Raw genomic sequence first — 21,190 nt, 5'->3', positions numbered from 1 at the left:
TACTATTATTATTATTATGGCAGTGACTGTAGATGTATAAATTTGTTATACAGGAGATGCTATTAATTTCACATTCTCAGATTTATCATACTCAAAAAATTTGTGATCACCCAGAATAGTTATTCGCGAGCCGCCACTGGTGATAGGTCCGCTGTTATTTTCGGTAGACATCGATTCCGCCCTTGTTTTTAGCAAATAATTCATTGTGATTTCACCTTGACTTCACTTATCAAATCACATTTCCACATCAAATCTTCTTTTTTATGTCATAATGTCATTTGAAACTCGTGAGCCGATTTCTTTGACATTTCTTTGGCTATTGTATGTCTGAAGTTTGTTATAAGCCTTCCTTGCTCAAGGACAGCAATAGAGGTGAACTACTTGGTTTTAATCATAAGTAAGTCTTTGCTGCAATAATTGCAGTTGGTACAGTAAGGTGAGAAAGTCTTCCGCTCATCTTTTGTCACTTTCACAATTCACAGGTGGCATGTGTGCTGCAATGTTAAAACTCTTTTATATACTCGAACCCAGTGTCTCTTCCAAAATTTATGAATCTCAAAGCTGTACATAAGCTTGACTGCATAGACAGATGTCAAATTGAAAAACTATTCTGGATAACCTGGGACGTCCAGCAGCATTCCACAAACGTTTTAGGAGACTGAAGATTAAAGGTCTGTTGACTTTAGTCACTAGGAATCACAGAGTCCTTGCTTGGCTGGTTCACTCATTTTGTAGCACTACAAACACAAATGAATTGTGTAATTGTATCAAGGAGACACGCAAATTTGACAGTGTTAGCAATCAAGGGAGGTGTTGAAGACTGAGAGTTTTTGTCAGTTGTATACTCATTGTAGATAGTTTACTTAGAGTTCTTGTGCCATTTTAGCAGTGGCAGCGGGAGATGTAGTGGCAGTGGAGAAACAAGTTGAAGGGGGCCGAGACGGTAGTGTAAGGGCTGTAAATCACTATAGTCCAATTAAAATTAGTTGATAGATAACTTCTGTCAGTTGCCACCACGGTGTTGCCACATCCGCTGCCGGCTATAGCTCAGCTACAGGTGACATACAAACACAGTGGGTCACTTCACGAATGTTGTTAATGTGTAACGTGGAGCAATGTTGGAAGTGACTGCCACAAGGTACAACAGAAATGGGAAATGCTCTGTTGACAGCTGATTTTAAGAGACCAATGACTGAACTGTGGCAGATGACGGGTTTTGTAGTCCTGAATTTGACCTCATGATGTAACCTAACCACGACCTCGTGATGAGCATTTTATCCAAGAAAATGATGATCAGCCACCTGTGACAGGACTAATATCACAATCTCTTTGTCACAACATTTTAGACTATTGTCTAGAAGCAGTCTCAAGACAGGAAAAAATTATAACACATTTGTTTGCATAGCTAAGTTCCGCAGCAAAATTTCAGCAAACTAAATTCTTGCCTTCACTGGTTACCTGAAATCATTCTCTCTCAGCATACACTGATTGACACTTGACCAACTGATGAGAAGGCCTTTTCGTCTCTTCTTTGCAGTTTATACTTGACACAAGCAGTTTCCAGACAAAAAAATTATGAATGGCAGAAAAATAAGAGCAAAAGAGCAAATAACAAAGTCAATACGACAATGAAAATGATGTGGCAAGATATTACACACAAAAATTACATTTAAACCAAGTAAAAGTGTGTGTGTGTGTGTGTGTGTGTGTGTGTGTGTTGTTTTTGGTTTGGTTCTCATGTGCGATGAAATAAAAAATAAAAGGACCAGACCAAGGATTCAGAATCTAGATATGTCAAGACAGAAAGCTGGACAGGGAATTGGAAATGAAGTAATTGTTGTGGTGGTTTGGCAACAGCAAATGGTTCGAAAGTGACGTTGAGTGCTCTTATTCGAGGAAACCAGCTAAAATGCATGAAGTGTTGACTATCAAGAAATTTTAATCGTTCTTCATGCTACCATCTGTGGCAGCCAGTAAAAAAAATAATGTACATTGTAGCCCATGCACTGAGCCGATGTGATTTTATGGCTCTGCGCTGCCTGTTATAAGCAGGCTGTCTCAAGAAGAATGTACGTGGTTGCATTTGGTCTCCATGGATTTCTTGAAGCAGCCAGACCTTGCGTGCATCTTAAAATATATTTCATGATTAGTTTTGACAGCTTGTAGGACCCGGAGGAATTTCCGGTTCTGGAAGGGGTGTACAATATGTCTTCAGATTATAGTCTTCCCTTTCTGGCACAGTACTTTGTAAAACACAGCACACATTTATTATGGCAATTCTAAATTCTTCTCAAACATCCATTGGGTGATGTGAAAAATTCTCTGTTCTCCATTTATTTGCCAAAGTGCCAAAAGTGCATTCTATTAAACCACCTAGCCCAAGACAGTTGATTTTTAACTGTTCTTTTATTGTTTGTTAAACTCCTTCCTCAATAAGGACACATTAAATTTTCGGATATACCAAATGCGTCATCGCTGACAATGATGCACATCAGTACTCCCTTGTTTGGTATGGGTCTTTTCTCTGATATTCATAGATTTCTACTAACTAGTTTTTCATGCAAAACTGATTGCATAAAAATAGATGAGTCACTATATTTTCCGTATGCTCCAACAACTATGTAAGTGATCTTATAATCTGCAGGGCATAAAGCAAGTAAAATGATGGAAAAATATATTTTTTATAGTTGTAGTAAAGCATGTTTGTTATAAGAAAAAGGCGTAAAATATTCCACATCTACCTTGCTCAGCTGATCGGTCACAACTGACCATCAGCTGTCTGACTAAACTGGCTGCTCAATATTGCAGCTGCCTAGTGTGTTATAGAAGAAACTGCTTAGGCCATTCGTCTCTAAGTGTTTTTGTGTTTCATTTGTTACATTGTAAATCATTAAAGCTGTGCTCAGCACTGCAGTGCTTTACTAGGAATGGTAGTATGACCTTGACTTCCTCCCACTTCTTAATTGACTTATACAGCCATTGTCGTTGTCGTAGATGAAAGAAGGTATAAGAACAGAGAAAATAATGGGACTAACCATTAATCGAACTAGAGCCACTGAGCCACAACGGCACATTTCTCGACAAACCATTAATAAGTTATTTTTTTTCAAACCCAAACTGCATGGAGCAAAGAGAACAAATACTAGTTCTGTACAAGAAGTAAACAAAGAAAATTTGGTGTCATTGTATGTTATTCGCTATTTAAATTACAGATAATATGTTGGCGAAGAAATTTATTTGAATGATATATTTACTGGAATAATTATCCAGATAGAAATCTATTCCAATAATACCCATCTCTTTTCCACCACTAACTGTACACTTCCTTTCTCGTTCTATTGATATTATCAATGTAATGAGTCCTATTAGTTCATTTGCTTGATTTACTCACAAAAGCCTGTGGTGTAGTTGGATTTAATTGTTTTTGTTAATTATAAACAATGTTGACAATTATAGTCTGCTGTCACACCCCTCAATGAATCTTTTTAATTTGTTCTGTTTGAAATATGTCCAAATGTGTTAATTTAGCAGCCAAATGAAAGAGAGCATTAATTCATCAGCTAATATTTCATGGAAATACATAATTCTACAACAGAAAAATGACTTTCAGTAACATTCAGTATTTGGTTATTACTTTAATTTTTGTTATATTGTCGTTAAACTTGGTGAATCTCAGGTGTACAGTACACACCTTCTCCATAGAAAACATGGAAAATTGAAAGCTAAAGGGAAATTCTAACTATAAATGCATTTGGCTGCTTGCTGGCCCCATTAGTGCCTCTATGTTGTGTCGAAGTTGTATGGGTAGAGTGTGGGTTTCCTTATCTGCATGGCAAGGCCACACAACTGTTGCCTGTTACTCCATGAGTGAGCGCTGTGTGATACTGGGTGAGTGAACTGCAGGTCATGTGCTTCCGCGTGCATGTACACAATGAGTATTGTAGACAAAGATTACTCATGTGGATTTGCCACATGGATGCAGCGCTGTAGTAGACAGGGTAAGCAGCAGTTTGTGACTGTTTGGTGATGGTGTTGTGGCATATGGGAAGGTGTCGTCGTTGAGTGACTGTAGGAGGGTGCAAGATGATGTGGACAAAATTTCCCATTGGCATGATGAATGGCAGATAACTCTAAATGTAGAAAAATTAAGTTAATGCGGATGAGTAGTGGAAGAACCATAATGTTCAAATATGGTATTAGTAGCATGCTGCTTGACACAGCCAAATCGATTTAATATCTAGGCATAACATTGCATAGCAGTATGAAATGGAAGGAGCACATAAGGACTGTAGTAGGGAAGGCTAATGGGTGACTTTGGTTTGTTGGGAGAATTTTATGAAAGAATGGTTCCATCTGTAAAGGAGACTGCATACATGACACAATGTCACAAATTATTTAGAACTGTTCGAGTGTTTGAAACCCACACCAGGTTGGATTAAGGGAAGATATCAAAGCAATTCAGAGATGGGTTGCTAGATTTGTTACCGGTTGATTTGAACAACAAGCAAGTATTACTGACATGCTTTGGGAACGCAAGTAGGGATCAGTGGATAAAATACGATGTTCTTTTTGAGGAATACTATTGAGATAATATAGAGAACTGACATTTGAGGCTGACTGCAGAATGAGTCTACTGTCACTAATGTATATATTTTTCAATAGGTCCATGTAGATAAGATTAGGGCTCATATGGAGACAAGTAGGTAGTTGTTTTTCCCTTGCTCTATTTGTGAGTGGATCAGAAAAGGAAACGACTAGAAGTGATACAAGGTACCCTCGGCGATGCACCATATGGTTGCTTGTGGAGTATGTATGTAGATGTAGGTCATAATAGTTATGCTCATTGTAGACGTTGTTATCAGTGCAAATATAACATGTTAATTCATAAACAGTCGGGGGAACAGGTTCTGAATTTGCTACTTCTTATAATTTGTATTGGTAATAAAGTTCTTCACTAATTACACTAGCTAACAAAATTTTCCTCTCTTTTTTTTTGTGAGTAGCATGTAAACACCTAATCTTTATGTTTTTGGGTGTGCTGATAATGAAAATGTGAATGAAAGATTAGCTCTTGTTTTGAAGGCATGATAGTTTACTTTAATTACCTATATAAGTTTAAGCATGTGTTTACCTTGGTGTTTTCCCTTAGACGAGGACCACTGAAGGCACAACTGCTTTGCCTGATGTTTGTAGATTTTTTGCTGGTGATTCCATGATTAGTGTCCAGCAGTAATCGGGTAACATTGATGCACTCAACTTTGCCTGGAGTCTCATTTCCATGTTCGAAATTTGTTGGTGGAAGCATCCTCCATTCTTGGGAATCTATAAAATGTAACTTTAAAGACATGTTCAACCCCAACCTGCAGTAGGAATGCAGAAGTTTTGTTTTGTATTATCAAATGTTTCTTTCTTGTAAGGTGTGTACCCAAACAGAATCAGTGGTGGTACATTGCCATTGTGCATTAGCACACTCTTGAGAGTTACTTTGGAGGGGTTGACAAACGATTTCCGCTGATCCCTTTTGTAGTCGGTGCCCGTAGCTGTCATTAGTCCCTGCATATAACTAAAAAATATCAAGTTCTTTCCACTTTCGGAAAATGGAAGGCATGAGATATGGCGGTTACAGAGTGCAGTCACATTTACCATATTATCAACACAATTCCACTGTTGTAATCTTGACGCCAACAGTTCAGCTTTACCTTTCAGCAATTACAGATCTCTCACTAGGTCATTAAGTTCATACTGTCATTTTTGGAACATCTGTACACTCGTTGTTACACATAAAATCAGGATCTTTTGAAAAACTGGGTTTTGAAGGTTACTGTTCAGCACTAGTTTCAGTACCGCCCATCGTGATCACAGCGAGGTGGGACAGGAACAGGCAATCTGTCTCTATGAGGCATTGATCACATAGCCGATTGTATGTTAGGATATGTCAAGGAAGACTTTTTCTTTTTGGAAATACCACGTGTTGATGGAGCTGTCATAGAAAAGTAAAAGTCATTCACATGGTTTGACAGTTCTCACCAGATCATGGGTATAGCAAAGACCATAGAAGATTTTTTTGTGATTCAACCATGAACAAAGACCCAAGACACAAATATGCAATATACACGAGAGGCCCAGGGCTTATCCTGGTCCCTGAATTTTCAGCCAAAGTACGATCTGTTTGCCTCCTCCTTTGCAATTTCAGTATAGCCTGCCCTCAAATGTAACAAAAATTGTCAACACTGTTTACGCATTTGCGAGCTGTATTGAATCACAGGAATTGCAATGACCACACACACTAACTACACTTCAGTAACATGTTCTTCCAACACACGGACAGAACACAGCTTGTAACAGGCTGAAACTACACTTAAATGAAACATGCTCTGCTCTTCCCTTCCTCTTCCCTTTCCCCTTGTTGCTACAAGCCTGGGCTAAAAATAGTGACAAAATATACACAGCTACTGCTGACTAAAGGTCCACCACTCTGTCATCAGTGGGATTTTGAAGCCTGCCTGGGAAGGGACTGACAATAAGTGCTAATAAAATATAATTAAACGAACCCTTTTTTTAAAACTTGGAAACAAGAGCTAAATCGAGGTTTTCATCGCCATTTTCGTTGTCAACATGCTCAAAATAGTTAACAGTCATTTATTTCATTCCAGTTACATATTCACTGTTGACAAGTTTTATGTATTCCAAGTCAAACATTAATTAATGAGCATGGTTCTTAACCCAGTGAATGCCCACCACCTTAGCAGAATATAAACACAATGTTCTCCTCACCAGAAACTATTAGAATATTAAGATGCACAAGTAATGAAAGGGAGACCAATAAAAGGATTAGGAATCCACCCTCATAGATTGTAAATATAGTGAAACGACCTTCAGTGTAGTTATGGCGTACAAAGGCCGAAAGAGAACTGAAATCCGAGCTACGTTAATGACACCTGGATGCAGTCTGAACTTATGCTGACTGAAATGTCGTAATAGGTTAACCCAAGAAAGCAAGCAGGGTATTTCTGAACCATTTTGGCAAATGGGAGATCATTGCAGGCAGCCAAAATGTATCTGTCACCATGTGAAAAATGTTAACAGAAAACAGACCCAAAATGAAACTGAATCAAGAAGAAAAATTTAAAAACTGTATTCTCTAAAAGTTGATTGGGATAACATTAAGGTGCACCATAAAATGTTTCTGAGTACCATCTCTGTTACAGACATGTGGATAGAGACTGCTATGAAAGACCTGGAAGCACGTCTAATTTTGTCACCTGATGTGAGAGGAAACCATCCCAAAAGAGGGAATACAATACAACAGAAATAAACGAGTCAGTCCGAGAACATTCAAACAGTTTTCCTTGTGTGGATTCATATTACACAAGGAAAGAAGCAAGCAGAGAGTACTTTGATACTGAATTGAGCGTTGCAAAGATTTACAGAATGTAATAGGAATAGATCAAGGAAAGTGTCTCCTTGAATCCTGTCACATTAAGGCAACCAAGAATATAATTTGTCATTCTTTCAGCCTAAAAAGGGTAAGTGTGAACTACGTGAATGTTATACTAGTTTCTCTGAAGGGGAGAAACAGAGATGGCAGATAAATATGTCTAATAAGTCCATTATCAGTGCATGTTTCAAACTGCAGAAATGGCTGGCTAGTCCTCTGTCTGATGTGAGTCTGTATTACTACAAACATAAATATTCCACCTTCAGTTACACAGTATATATGGGAAACAAGGAAGGACAGTGTTATGCTTGGCATGTAAGGCAATTTTCCGTCGTGGTCCTAATGAAGCAACCAGTTCTCTTTGCCATTTCTACAGATGCAGGGGGGGGGGGGGGGGTTGTTGTTGTTGTGGTCTTCAGTCCTGAGACTGGTTTGATGCAGCTCTCCATGCTACTCTATCCTGTGCAAACTTCTTCATCTCCCAGTACCTACTGCAGCATACATCCTCCTGAATCTGTAAAGGTGCCAAAACATTCAAAATCTACTTTGATAGCTGTGTGGTGGGAGGGGGGAGGGGGGGGGCCAAAATAAGAACAAATTCATATTTTTCTGTGTTTGTCATTTTTTCCGTTAAGTTTAATCTAATTGAATAGTTGAAAAGCTATTCTGTGAGCAATGGCAGGAGAAAACACACATAAATGCATTGAAATTTGCAAGCTTTCGGAGCCAGTGACGTCATCTTATAGCAGAAAGGTTGAAGGGGGAGAAAAATGGGTCAAAGGAAAGAACTGGTGATGTTTAGGAAATGGGGAGAGTTTGGAAAAGTCGCACAGAACCCTGGATCAGGAGAGACTTACCAGACTGGGTGAGAAGGAAAGACTGGTTATTGTGAGGCACTGCGCTGGATGAGATTTAAAAATCTGAGAGCTTAGTGGAAGATTGGGTAATAAGCAAGACCGACATTGCTGACAAAACATTGTGTATGAGTTAATAAGAACTGGAAAACTACGTGCATTGTATATGGTAGCGATTAGGAGTGGGGAAAAATAGACAGGTCAGAAAGTAAATGACATAGAAAACTAGAAGCAAGTGAAAAAAGGAATATTTACTGAGAAAAAATGTTGTTACTGAAGGTATTAATGTAAATTACAGCCAGGTGGGTGGCGAAAACCAAGGACGTGTTGTAATGCCAATTTCCAACTGTGGAGTTTTGAGAAACTGGTGTCTGGGGGAAGAAACCACATGGCATGTATGCTGAAATGAACACCGAGACTGCAATTGTCTTGTTGTAGAGGATACTGTGTAGTATGGTATTGTGTATTGGCAGTGTACGCCCTCTTTCTATGCCCACAACTGATAACTTGGCGGTAGTCATGCCAAGGTGAAAGGCTGGTACATGACATGTGTTCTTTCACAGATGACGCTTCCTTTGATGTAATGGGATGGTCACAGGAGTAGGAGCCATAGAGTAGGAAAAATGGGTGCAGAAAGAGCATAGGGTCTGACAATAATATTTCAGAGTTTGGGAGGGCCGTGAAAAGCTATTCTAGTTGTGGGCAAAATTTCGGAGAGAGTGGACCTCATTTCAGGGTATGATTGTAGGAAGTCATAACATTGTCAAAGTAACTGATTAATACTCATACATTCAAGACTAGGATATTACTGAGTGACAAGAGGTTGTACTCCTAAATTGTCTTGTGGAGGAATCAGCAGGATCAGAACTGTACGCAGTGGCCTGGGAAGTCTGCTTTTGAACTATGCTGGTTGGGTAATTACATCCAGTGAAGGCTGAGGTGAGAACAGCTGAATACTGCTATAAAGAGTCTGTGTGTGAACAAATATATTTGCCTTGAATGCCAAGGCTGTATGGAGGGGAGCATCTGATATAGAAAGGAGGGAAACTGTCAAAATATAAGTTCTTTTTGTGAAGAAGGTTTAATGTCCTGTGCCTCTCAAAGGGGACATTGATGCCATCTCCCTCTGTACCATCATCTCCCATGTACATGGTTTGTCTGCTGCTGAACATTCCCTCAGTCAGCACCCACCTGATTCCAAACCTGTGACGTCCTTTCTGTTCACCATAAACAACTTTATATTTACCAGCAACCACTTTACCTTTGAGGGACACATATGCAAAGAGATAAAGGGCACAGCCATGAAAACCAGCCTATGCTAACCTTTACATGAGTGTGTTGGAGAGGGCTTCCCTAGGATCCATTTCCCCTTATCCCTGGGTTTGATTTTGGTATGTTGATGACATCTTTGCCATATGGACACATGGTGAGGCTGACCTGTTAAAATTCTTGGAGTCTCTAAATACATTCTCCCAATTAAATTTAACATGGCCCTATTCCCAATCCCATGCCACTTTATGTGAGGTTGACATTCTCACAAAGGGTCAGCTACATGCTTCCACTCACATTAAACCTGCTAACAAACAATAGTACTTATGTTTAATCAAACAATGGAAAATCCAGGACAAAATGTAACAATATTATTAAGGATTTTTGCTACTCACCATATAGTGGAGATGCTCAGTCCCAGATAGGAACAACAAAAAGACTCAAAAAATAAGCTTTTGGTCAACAAGGACGTTGTCAAAAATAGTTGACAGACACACACGTACAAGCATGCGTGCACACACATACACGAAAATGCAACTCACACACACCAACTGCAGTCTCTGCCAGCTGAAGCTACAGTGCGAGCAGCAGCAGTGCATAATGGGAGAGGCAACTGAGTGGGGGTAATGAGGAGGCTAGGGCGGTGAGGGGGAGGGACAGTGGGATGGGGTTGGGGAATGTTGAAGTTTTGCCGGGAAGCAAGCAGGGATGAGGTGGAGAGAGGGTAGGCTAGCTAGGTGCAGTCGGAAGGTTAGACAGAGGGCAGGGGAGAGGTGGGGATAGCAGAAAAGGAGAGAAATTAGAAGACTGGGTGCGTTGGTGGGTTAGAAGGCTGTGTAGTGCTGGAATGGGAACAGAGAAGGAGCTGGATGATTAATGACAATGACTAATGAAGGTTGAGGACAGGAGGGTTATGAGAACGTAGGAAATATTGCAGGGAGAGTTCCCACCTGTGCAGTTCAGAAAAGCTGGTGTTGTTGGGAAGGATTCATATGGCACAGGCTGTGAAACAGTCATTGAAATGAAGAATGTAGTGTTGGGCAGCGTGTTCAGCAACAGGATGGTCCAGTTGTTTCGTGACCACAGTTTGTCAGTCGCCATTCATGTGGACAGACAGCTTGTTGGTTGTCATGACCACATAGAATGCAGCACAATGGTTGCAGCGTAGCTTGTAGATCACATGACTGGTTTCACGGGTAGCTCTGCCTCTGATGGGATAGATGACATTTGTGATTGGACTGGAGTAGGTGGTGATAGGAGAATGTACAGGACAGGTCTTACATCTGGGTCTATTACAGGGGTATGAGACATGAGGTAAGGGGTTAGGAGCAGGGATTGTGTAGGGATGAACAAGTATATTGGGTAGGTTCGGTGGACCGCGGAATACCACTGTGGCAGGGTTGGGAAGGATAGTGGGCAGGACATTTCTTATTTCAGAGCCCTACAAGAGGTAGTCGAAAACTTGGCAGAAAATGTAATTCAGTTGCTCCAGTCCTGGGTGGTACTGAGTTACAAGGGGAATGCTCATATGTGGCTGGATGGTGGAAAGAGACTGATATTGAGGAAGATCAGTAATGGTATGTGCAGGGATTATGTTGACCACTCGAACACCTCTTCATGAAATTGCACAGGTGAATCAGCAAGATTTAACTGCTGTCAGGTACCGTGAGGAGATCGTGGGATCTCATGCTGTGAACCCAAATTTTGTACCTTTGGTTGATAATGATCGACCTTGTATGGCAAGGGTAGTTGATGCTTTTTTGGAAAAGGAAGATATTACAAGCATGGTGTGGTCTGCTCACTCTTTCGATTTGAATCTCATAGAACATGTCTGGGATCCATTAGGGAGATGGGTCGCATCACATTGGCATCCACCACTCTCTCTCCAATACTTGTGAGCAGCTTTGCAGGAAGAATGGGCGTTATTGCCTCAACGTGAAATTATGACATCATCCACAGCATTCCCATCGTTCTCCCACCTTAATAGGAGCCAGAGGTGGCCACACCCCATACTGAGCTCACTAACCAGTTGTCATCATGTGTGTGCAAATCCATTAAGTTGGAAAAAAAAGGAAGAACATTTTTGTCTACCATTGTGCATGTTGCAGTTGGTTACATTCTGTATTCTTTACATTGCTTCTGCTTTACTATCACCTGTTTATACTATTTTGTGGTGAAATAAATACAACTTCACAAAATTTCTTTTTGGCTTTAATTTTGTATGCTGGTGTATATGCGAGAGCAGAACTTACTGGCCCTTCTTGTGTGTTTTTCCAGTGTGCCGTTCACATCAGTATATTGTATCTTGTTAAGTGGGGATTTATGGGAGTTTGTTTTCCATTGTAGTTGAGTGCTTCATGAATAAAACCATGTTTGAGTTACTTTGAGCCAAGTCTCGTGTACTATGTAGTTACAACACAATTGGCATTGAGTTTGGAACAGTTTCCGCATGTGCAATCTTTATGTGTGGTTTCATCAGGTTTATTCATTATAGATGCCATGCTACCAGTCTTAAGTGAATAGCTTACTTCGGTTATAACCACCTTGACAGCTTCCATTAACAGACAGGATACCATTCCACCATACCCTCCATCCACATTCCCTCCATATGATGATTCAGCTGAGGATTCGGACACTTATAGAAAAAGACTCTGGAGTTAAGGAGTATCACTTACTGTGTCAGCTTGCTCTTTTACAGGAACCGACAGCTCTACTTTTGATCATTTGTAATTTATTGTTCAAATACTATTGCAAAATGAATGCGTGTCATAGCAGCATGAGTTCAATTCTACCAATGTCGCAAGAAACTAAACCAGCCTGAGCACTCGAACTCCACGGCCTTAGCCATAAGTGTCAATTTGTTACTGATGCCCATCATGATTCCTACGCATATTCTGTGGTGCGTGATGCAATTGTCTGCTTAGCTCTGGACAAGGAAGTGCGCCCATAAGGCTTTACTCTGTGAAAACTCCCCGTTGGCTGAAGTTTTGCAAATAGCGCAATCTTTTGAGGTTTCTCGGGTAGCGAGTGACCAAATTGAAGAGTGAGGTGGTGTGGCAGTAGTGTCACACGATGTACCCACTAGAACGACAGATAACTTGCATGAGGAAGTGGTAGCGGTGGCAGTAAACATGCGAGCCAAGCGTGGAGCTGACCAAGGACAGATAAAGTAATCACGACCGCCACAGCACCAGCATCAGCATTCTCTCTTTCTGTCTTGCCCTTTGTTTTGTCCAGCACGAATGTTCTGTGTGCCCTAAGTGCTGGGCTACTTTTAATGGTTGCTGGAAGAAAGGCCACATCACCTTTATGTGTCATTCACTGACGGTTGCCTTGGATATGGTTGTGGATGTAAAGTGTGTGATTCCAATGGTTGTGACTTCTTCAACTTGTTTATTGAGTTAAGTGCTTTTCACCAAGTGACCCAGCTACAGATCAACACAAGTGATGCAGTGACAATATTCAGTTCTCAAACATACGTGAATTTAGGCTCTCTGCCATTCACACTAGTTATGCAGAAGCTGGTCAGTTAGAACAAACATAACATTGTGCTATTGGGATAATTTATTGCATCTGTCTCTTACAAATCAGCAAATTGCTACAGATTTGAAGGTTGCTGATGACAGTGTTGAGAACTTGTTTGGGATGGGCAACATTTCAGATCTTTGTATTTTCTGTCACCATCGCAGTTCACGTTGTGCCCAATCGGGTCCTGTGTTCTCAGCAGGAAACACTGTGTAAAGAGTTTTTGGACTTTTTTTTTTTTGGAAGGTATTGGGTGTGTTAAGTATTTTTCTGCTCATATGTCTTTGAAATCCACGACTCGGCATCATTTTTGTCGTGCACATTGTATTCCTGTCTCCCTGAAAAATTAAGTGAAAGCAGAATTTGACAGATTCCAATCTCTAGGGATGGTGCAACCTGTTATGACTAGTCAATGGTTGTCTTCGCTCGTTGTAGCTCAGAAACCATAAGAAAAACCTCACCTTATTGCCAACTCCAGGACCACTGTCAATGTGCATTCAATTGTGGATATGTATCTACCACGCCAGGAGGGACTGTTGACGAAATTATCAGGTGGCCAGTACTTTTCTAAAATTGATTTGTCTGAAGCACATCTGCAAGTTCCTGTGTATGAAGAAAGAGTCAGGAAGTTCTGATTTTGAATACTCCTTTTAGTCTTTATCAATATTTGTGCCTTTCTTTTGGTGTGGCTAGAGCCCATGCTGTTTTCCAAAGATTTTTAGAGCAACTGACTATGCCTTTACATTGCATTAATTATCTGGATGATATTGTTGTCACGGGCTCTTCTGCAGGCGGTACCTTGCAAAATTTGCGCACTTGGTTTTCTGTCTTACAGTCCACGGGCTTATGATGTAACCTTGCGTAATATCAGTCTTTTTCCGCATTCTATTATGTATCTGGGGTTTGAAGTCTCAAGGGATAGGGTTCACCCTCTGCTAGTGCCCAAATTGCGTATGTGCTTTTCAAATGTTAAATCCAAACTACTCTTGGCCCCTTGTTTAGCTACGTTCCCTCTGCACCAGCATATAGTTTTGGCGATTGACAACTCACAATAACGCCTTGGCGCGCACCTCAAGCACCTGTATGCCAACGGCTCTGAATGGCTTGTTGCTTTCACCTTTAAATCTCTTAACTCCAGCCCAGCAGCGTTACTTTTGGGTTGAAAAAATGCTCTTGTCACCATCAGTGCTCTCAAGAAATTTTACATTTCTTTTGTATGACTCCAAGTTTCATCTTATTACTGACCATAAACCTTTGGTTTTCTTATTTAACTACTTTGCCTGACAAGGCAGCACTTCGCCTGCAATGGTGCACACTGTTCTTGTCTCGCTACAATTACGTAATCCATTTTTGACCCACTACTAAACATGTTAATGCCAATGTCTTGGCCCATGTTCCTGTAGGTCCTGATCCCAACTTTGTTCGTGAAGAATTGCTTTGCTTCCATTTTGATACTGAGATGCAGGCAACAGTCAAGGTTTACCCAGTTACGAACTCGCTCATAGCAGCTGCTCGTCCCACTGACTCAGTTCCTCGCCAGGTGATTTGATTTCTTCAGTGTGCCTGGCCAGATAAATTGCCGGGTAGGGCTTCGGACCCTCTGTGCAACTATGTTTCCTTATGGTATTGCCTCTCTGTTTTTGATGGTGTTTTGCTTTAGTCCACAGAAGACCTCTCTCGCAGAGTAGTCATTCCTGCCGTGTTAAGGTGCAAGATTCTATGTCCGGACCATTGAGGCATTTCACACACTGAACTGATACCTAGGAGACATGTTCTTGGTCCCGGGATTGATGATGACATTGTCCATATTGTGGCAGTTTGTGCGCAGTGTGCCTGACATCAAGCAGCTCTCAGCTATCTCTGTCACCTTGGCCTGCTTCACACCAGCCATGGGAACACATTCATGTAGACTTCAGGTCCCCCTTCATGGATTCCTATTTGCTCTTGGTTGTCAATGCGTTTTATCAGTTTCCTTATATTCTCGGGTGTGTGTTGACATCAGCCGAGGTCACAATTCTTACACTTTTGATGTTTTTTTTCTGTTGAGGGGTTGTCGTGTACCTTCGTTTCCGATAATGATCCCCACTGTGTTTCTCACATCTCTCAGTTGTTTTGTTCCCATCACGGCACTCGTCGGGTTATGGCTCTGCCTTCCCACCCACAATCAAATGGCGAGGCAGAACAACTAGTGCGTACGTTCAAGTCCCAAATGAAAAACAATATTAGAGACGGAAGGTTACTACTCACCATACAGCGGAGATGCTGAGTCGCAATAGGCACAACAAAACGATTAACCACTCCCATCATGCACTGGTGCTGCTGCTCGCAGTGTGGTTTCAGCTATATGAGACTGCAGATGTGAGTGCAGGCTGTGTGTGTGTGTGTGTGTGTGTGTGTGTGTGTGTGTGTGTGTGTGAATCATTTGTTGTCCCTATTGCGACTCAGCATCATGGTGAGTAGCAACTTTCCTTCTCTAATATTGTTACATTCTTTCCTGGATATTCCATTGTCCCAAATGAAAAAGTTTTTTATGCATTTCTTTCCGTACAATGCCCTTCTTCATTTTCTGAGCAACTATCACTTTACGCCTATGGGGTAGCAGAGCCTGGCTCAGTTGCTTTATGGCCAGCAGCCACATGTGTGCATTCATTTTCTGTGGCCTGCTCTATGGCTGCCATAGTCTAGTTCATCTGGCCGCTTCACGCCGTAGTCACTGGTTTGGACACAAGGCTTTGGTTGCCGGCCCAAGTAGATACTGGCAATTGTCTGTTACTGGGGATGCCGTCTGTGTGGCATCCATACGGCTGATGGACTGATGGCGTGCCACCTTGATTAGTGGTGCTCATGCTTCCTTCAGGAAGCTATTGGTTCGCTGATGCAACCACCATCGCTGTAGCCTGCCCTGCCACCCTCCGCCTCAAGCCCCTCGTTGCCTGCTGTTGAGCTGCCCCCACCCTATTGGCTGCCTCTTCCATGTGTGGGACCATCGGGTTCCAGCTTCCTGATGCTGAGTGCAGGTCTGTCTTAGGCCTCGGGTCCATTGCCGCAGCCTGTTGCTCTTGTTGGGCCACCCCTACCAACCCCATCTTCATCATCAAATCAGTCATCGTCACCAGTGGGTCCAGTCCTGCTGCCCCGGCACTGGGACCTGTCTGCTTATGATGACATTGGGATGGTGATAGCCCTTCCACTCTGTTGCTGTCATTGAGTGCAACCCTTGGGCAAGCTCACATCTGTGCGTGTCCCGGCCCAATGCTCTGGTGCCCGTCAGACTCATCATCCCGCCCCCTCTGTTGGCACTGGCTGCCGCCGCTCTGGTTTGAGTTGGCCACCAACTGTATCAGCACAGACCAGCCACTGGAGGGTGCATGTGGGAGGCGTGAGCACGGCAACATCACCACTGTACCATCTACAGGCGACTCGAACATATATATGTGCAAAGTAGCATTGACTGACCCTTCGTGTGTATATTTCCAGTGTGCTGTTCATGTCAGTGTACTATATTTTATTATGTGGGTATTCATAGGACTCTGTTTTCTGTTGTAGTTTAGTGATTCATGATTAAAGCTATATTTGAATTACTTTGGGTCAGCCTAGTGTACTGCGCAGTTACAACAATTACAATAGAGAAGTATGTGGGAAACATCACATGTATGGGATGAACCTCACAGTTCACTTCTTCAATTTGTAATTAGTTGTTGTGAATTTTTGCTGCCTTAAAAGAGCCCCTAGTCCATTGAAATAATCAAAGAAAGCTCCTTTGGCTTTTCTCGCCCATCCTGTATAATTTCAGCTTGTGTTTCACAAGGCAAGCAATTTAATCACAATCCATGCAAGTTCCATGTCATCAATTGCTGGCATGTTAACTATAAAGGCAGTATTGTAAATGATGCTTCAGGTGTAAATATTGAGCAGTAATATTGTGCCATTCTTGACTTCTCACTTTTGCAATATTATATTGTTGTGTCAATAACAATGTGTACTTTAGAGCTGCTTTAATGGTTGTGCTCATATGCAATCAACTGCATTAATTACTTATGTGGAAACCCTCCTCCCCCCTCATGATGATGATATTTTCCACACCCTTCATTCAAAATTTAAATTTTGTAATGAATGTAGTTCCTTGATCAAATTCAAAGGGGTTTTCTTTGCCCTGACAATTTGACATATCAACGAATGTATGAAGACCTACAAGGAGTTTTGTTTAACATCCTTGATAATGACAGATCTGTTTTGTGAGATGACTTCTTTATCTTTGCATTACGAAGTCGTTCTTTAGATTTTCAAATATAAAACAGCTTCTTTGCGAACTACCTCTATAAACACTGGTAACAGCTGGATTGTGTAATTGTGCACATGAGACGTACTAGAAATGGTGTAATAATAAAGGCTTTGCATGGAGCTAAAGGTTGGGCTGATCATCATGTCATTAGATCTAGAATGAAGTTGCCATGTAAACTTCTGCACAGAGCAGAAAACAATTTTTCACTAGGCTTGTCAGTAAACAAAACGATCAACTGTAAAAGAACAACAGCTGTCAGCTTGATGCTGAGTTTGGTGCTATGAAACATCATCCATAATGTATGTTAAGGGACCATATTGTCTATTTTAGGTGATGATTGTATCAACAAAAATAATCAGTTTCCAGTTTTTGGTAATATAACTGGTTACATAAGAAATATACTTACCAAGCGGCAGCAGGAGAACACACAATTTAAGGAATATTGCGAGCTTTCATAGCCAGTGGTTCCTTCTTCTGGCAGAAATGTTGAAGGACAAGAAAGAGGGATGAAGAAAAAGGACTGGTGGGGCTCAGGAACTGGGGAGAATTTGGAAAAGTCATCCCGGACCCTTGGTTAGGGGAGAGTTACCAGATGGGATAAGAAAGAAAGACTGATTATTTGGGATTGCACTGGATGAGATTAGTGGTGGAAGATGGGTATTGAACAAAAATAGATTACTGACAAAACATTGGGAAGAGTTTGTAATAGTGGAAAGTTAAGTGCCTTGTAAGTTTTAGAGGTGTCGGGCGTGTATCAAGTTATCAGTCAGGATGAATGGACTTAAACAGAGGATGTACACTGGCAACACACAGTATCCTGTTGCAGAGCATGCTCTACAGCATGGCAGTTTTGATATTGGTGCTTATTTCACCACACATGCTATCTTGATTCTTCCTTCAGACACTAACTTCTCAGAACTGTGCAGATAGGAACTGACATTACAGCTTGTCCTTAGTTTTTGCCACCCACATGGCTTTAATTTGCATTAATTTCTTCAGTCTCAACTTTTGTTCTCAATAACCATACATTTACCCATTCCCTTTTAGTTTCCTGTGTCTTTTAATTTTTTGACATCTCTATCCTCACTGCTACGATATACAGTTTACTTAGCTTTCTGCTCTTATTAACACTTGCACAGTTTTGTCTGTAATCTGTTGTCTTGCTTATCACCCTGTCCTCCACCACTAAGACTATGGATTTCAACTCTTCTTCTGTGTAGTCCCCAACAATCAGTCTTTCCTTCTCATCATGTCTATTAAGTGTTCCCTGATTCGGAGTTCTGGGCGACCTTTCCAAACACTCCCTGTCACCTAAACCTTGACATGCCTTTTTCTTCATCCGCCTTCCTTCAATACCTTTGTGTGAGTGTGTTCTCCTGCAGCCACTTGGAGAGTAAATTTTTCATGTATCCAGTTACATTAGGTGACAATTAGGGAGCTGTAGTGTAGACTTTAAATTTCTTAGTTGTCAAAGATCGTTCTCGAAGTAACCAAATGAGGTGGCACAGTGGTTTGCATACTGGACTCGCATTCGGGACGACGGTGGTTCAAACCCGTGCCTGGCCATCCTGATTTTGGTTTTCTGTGATTTCTTGCCTCAGGAAAATCCTGAGATGGGCCCTTTGAAAGGGCACGGCCGACTTCCTTCACCATCCTTCCCTAATTCGATGGGACCAGTGACCTCGCTGTTTGGTCCCCTCCATCAAATCAACCAACCAACCATTCCAGAAGTAACTGGATTTCAGTGTGTTTTGTTGTATCTGTAATTTTTCATTTGAGAAGCTGTACATGGTACTACTCCATGTTTTAGGCACGCGTTTTGCTTGAGTGCATATGTATGTTTAACATTGTACTTTACCAAAGTTTAAATAGCACACTAATCTGTGACTATTTTTTGCAAAGATGCTGAGGTTCAGACTGTTGGATAGACAGAAACAATAACTCAACCAACCAGTTACTATGAATATATTTTGTTTAGTTTGTGAAATGTTGTAAAATGGATGTAATCTTGTTCATGGTTACCTTAGAAATGATTTGGTTGTTGAAAAATTATCTACAGTTGTAACAATGTACTGCTGTCTGTATTTACAGTTTTCCCACCAAAGATACAAATGAGGTGAAAGCACAGAATGCAGAAAAGTCTACTGTCGAAGTTCTTATGAAAGAAGATGAAGTGTCCACTGTTAGAGAAGAGGCGGGGAAAAATGAGATAATTGCTGTACTGAAAAAAGAGGAGACATCCACTGTTGAAGATGTAGCAGAAAAAATCGCGACATCCAGTGTTAAAGATGTTGTGGAAAAAAATGAAGCATCCACAACTGGAGTTGTAGTGGAAGAAAACAAAGCACCCACTGTTGATGATGGGCTCAGTACAAATGAGACAGTGACTGCTAAAGATGTTGGTGGAAAAGAGGAGGAGGCAGCAAATATTGAAGGTGTGCTGGGAAAGGATGAAGGAGAAGGTAAGCAACTGGTCCTGTTAAGTCTCATCCATATATTGATTGCATTTTCTCAGTATGCTATCAAGCAACAGAAATTTACCACCTGCTTTATGTCTGATTGACTCATTTTGAATATTTCATTTAATATCCAACCAATTTGTTACACACAGGTTATTGTCCAAGGTGACTGATTTTAGCTGTGTATCATTGATGTTGTCATAGGGTACTATGGTGTATTCTGCTGAGAACAGCTTCATCACCATCATTTGACACATATCTATAACTTGCTGAATGATCTGGACTCGGCCACTATTACATCACAGCTCCCTCATTATCACTGCACCCAGAATATCGCATCCACTCACAACCTCATCTGAGGATGCCAATGCTTCCATCCCACAGGCTGACCCCATGCTCTCCACTTTGCTATGGCTCAACTTGAAGATCTCAGTACATCTTCAGAACTATCAACTCTTTGCGATGACATGACAACTACTTCAATTTATGGACATTCCAGCTGGCATGCTGTTATCGTATGAGCATTAAGGGCCCTGTAGTCTGCACTTAAATTACGGTACTGCTCTTCCGGGGCATTAGCTTACTGGGTGAAGTCCACAAGCTCTCCAAAGGTCTCTCAACTCCGGCTTTTGAGAGGTCATCGACTGCTGCTTGTCCGTTGATACTCTGTGCAGTCTTTGACAGACAATAGTTCATTGTGTAAGTGACTGAGCAGTGTAACAGATTTAACACCATCACTAGTAACGTTAAGTTTGGTGAAGATTATTGTGAAACGGACAATGGGTTGGTCCAGGTGAAATGGTGGAATTTTGAATGTGCACGGCAGCAGGTGGAGGTGATGTTGAAGGGTAGTCGTCTTGATTGCCAGGGCGACATCCATATAGGTACAATAGACGAATGTTCCATAACTGTTCAAAGCAGTGGGGGATGCAATAGGAATGTTCAAAGACAGTGCAGCTGGCTGCACGAGCACCAGGTCAAACGATTCCACATACACTGCGAATGACACATTGGCCTGAGTGAAGGATTGCAAATCTGGCTGTTTGTGGTTCAGTATGTGCCAATGGCAATAAAGTCGCAAAGTAAATTGATTGTGGTATGCCACTCTTCGACATTGTTGTCTGCTGTTGTAACAGTGAGCTGATGAATGTACCTTTCATGTTTCATGAATGTGAGTTTCTGAAAACTTGATTGCGAAGTACTGTACGCTCTGACACTGAAATCATTGTCTTGTCTTGTGAATTGGGCCACACAACTGTTAAACAGTAAGCAATCATTGTGTGGTCACCACTGTAATGTCCTGTACCAGGATAGGATCAGGGTGACAGATAATGTGGCCCAATATGAGATAGCATCTCTTTAT

At 41.3% G+C, this 21,190-nt stretch overlaps 1 protein-coding gene across 6 annotated transcripts in view; it reads left to right on the top strand.

Moving 5' to 3' along the window:
• Positions 1-21,190, top strand: part of LOC126267009 (TP53-binding protein 1-like) — a 287,951-nt gene that overhangs the window by 29,744 nt on the left and 237,017 nt on the right. For 4 of the 6 annotated variants that reach the window (XM_049971777.1, XM_049971775.1, XM_049971778.1 and 1 more), the window contains exon 2: positions 19,460-19,830. The exons of the other annotated variants lie outside the window; for them this stretch is intronic. In XM_049971777.1, the coding sequence (XP_049827734.1) occupies positions 19,460-19,830 (371 nt within the window). The remainder of the gene's footprint in view (positions 1-19,459; positions 19,831-21,190) is intronic. 6 annotated transcript variants of the gene reach the window in all.

Source organism: Schistocerca gregaria, chromosome 4 (genome assembly GCF_023897955.1).
Source record: "Schistocerca gregaria isolate iqSchGreg1 chromosome 4, iqSchGreg1.2, whole genome shotgun sequence".
Classification (NCBI taxonomy): Eukaryota; Metazoa; Arthropoda; class Insecta; order Orthoptera; family Acrididae; genus Schistocerca; species Schistocerca gregaria.
This window is presented reverse-complemented; position numbering and strand designations above follow the sequence as displayed.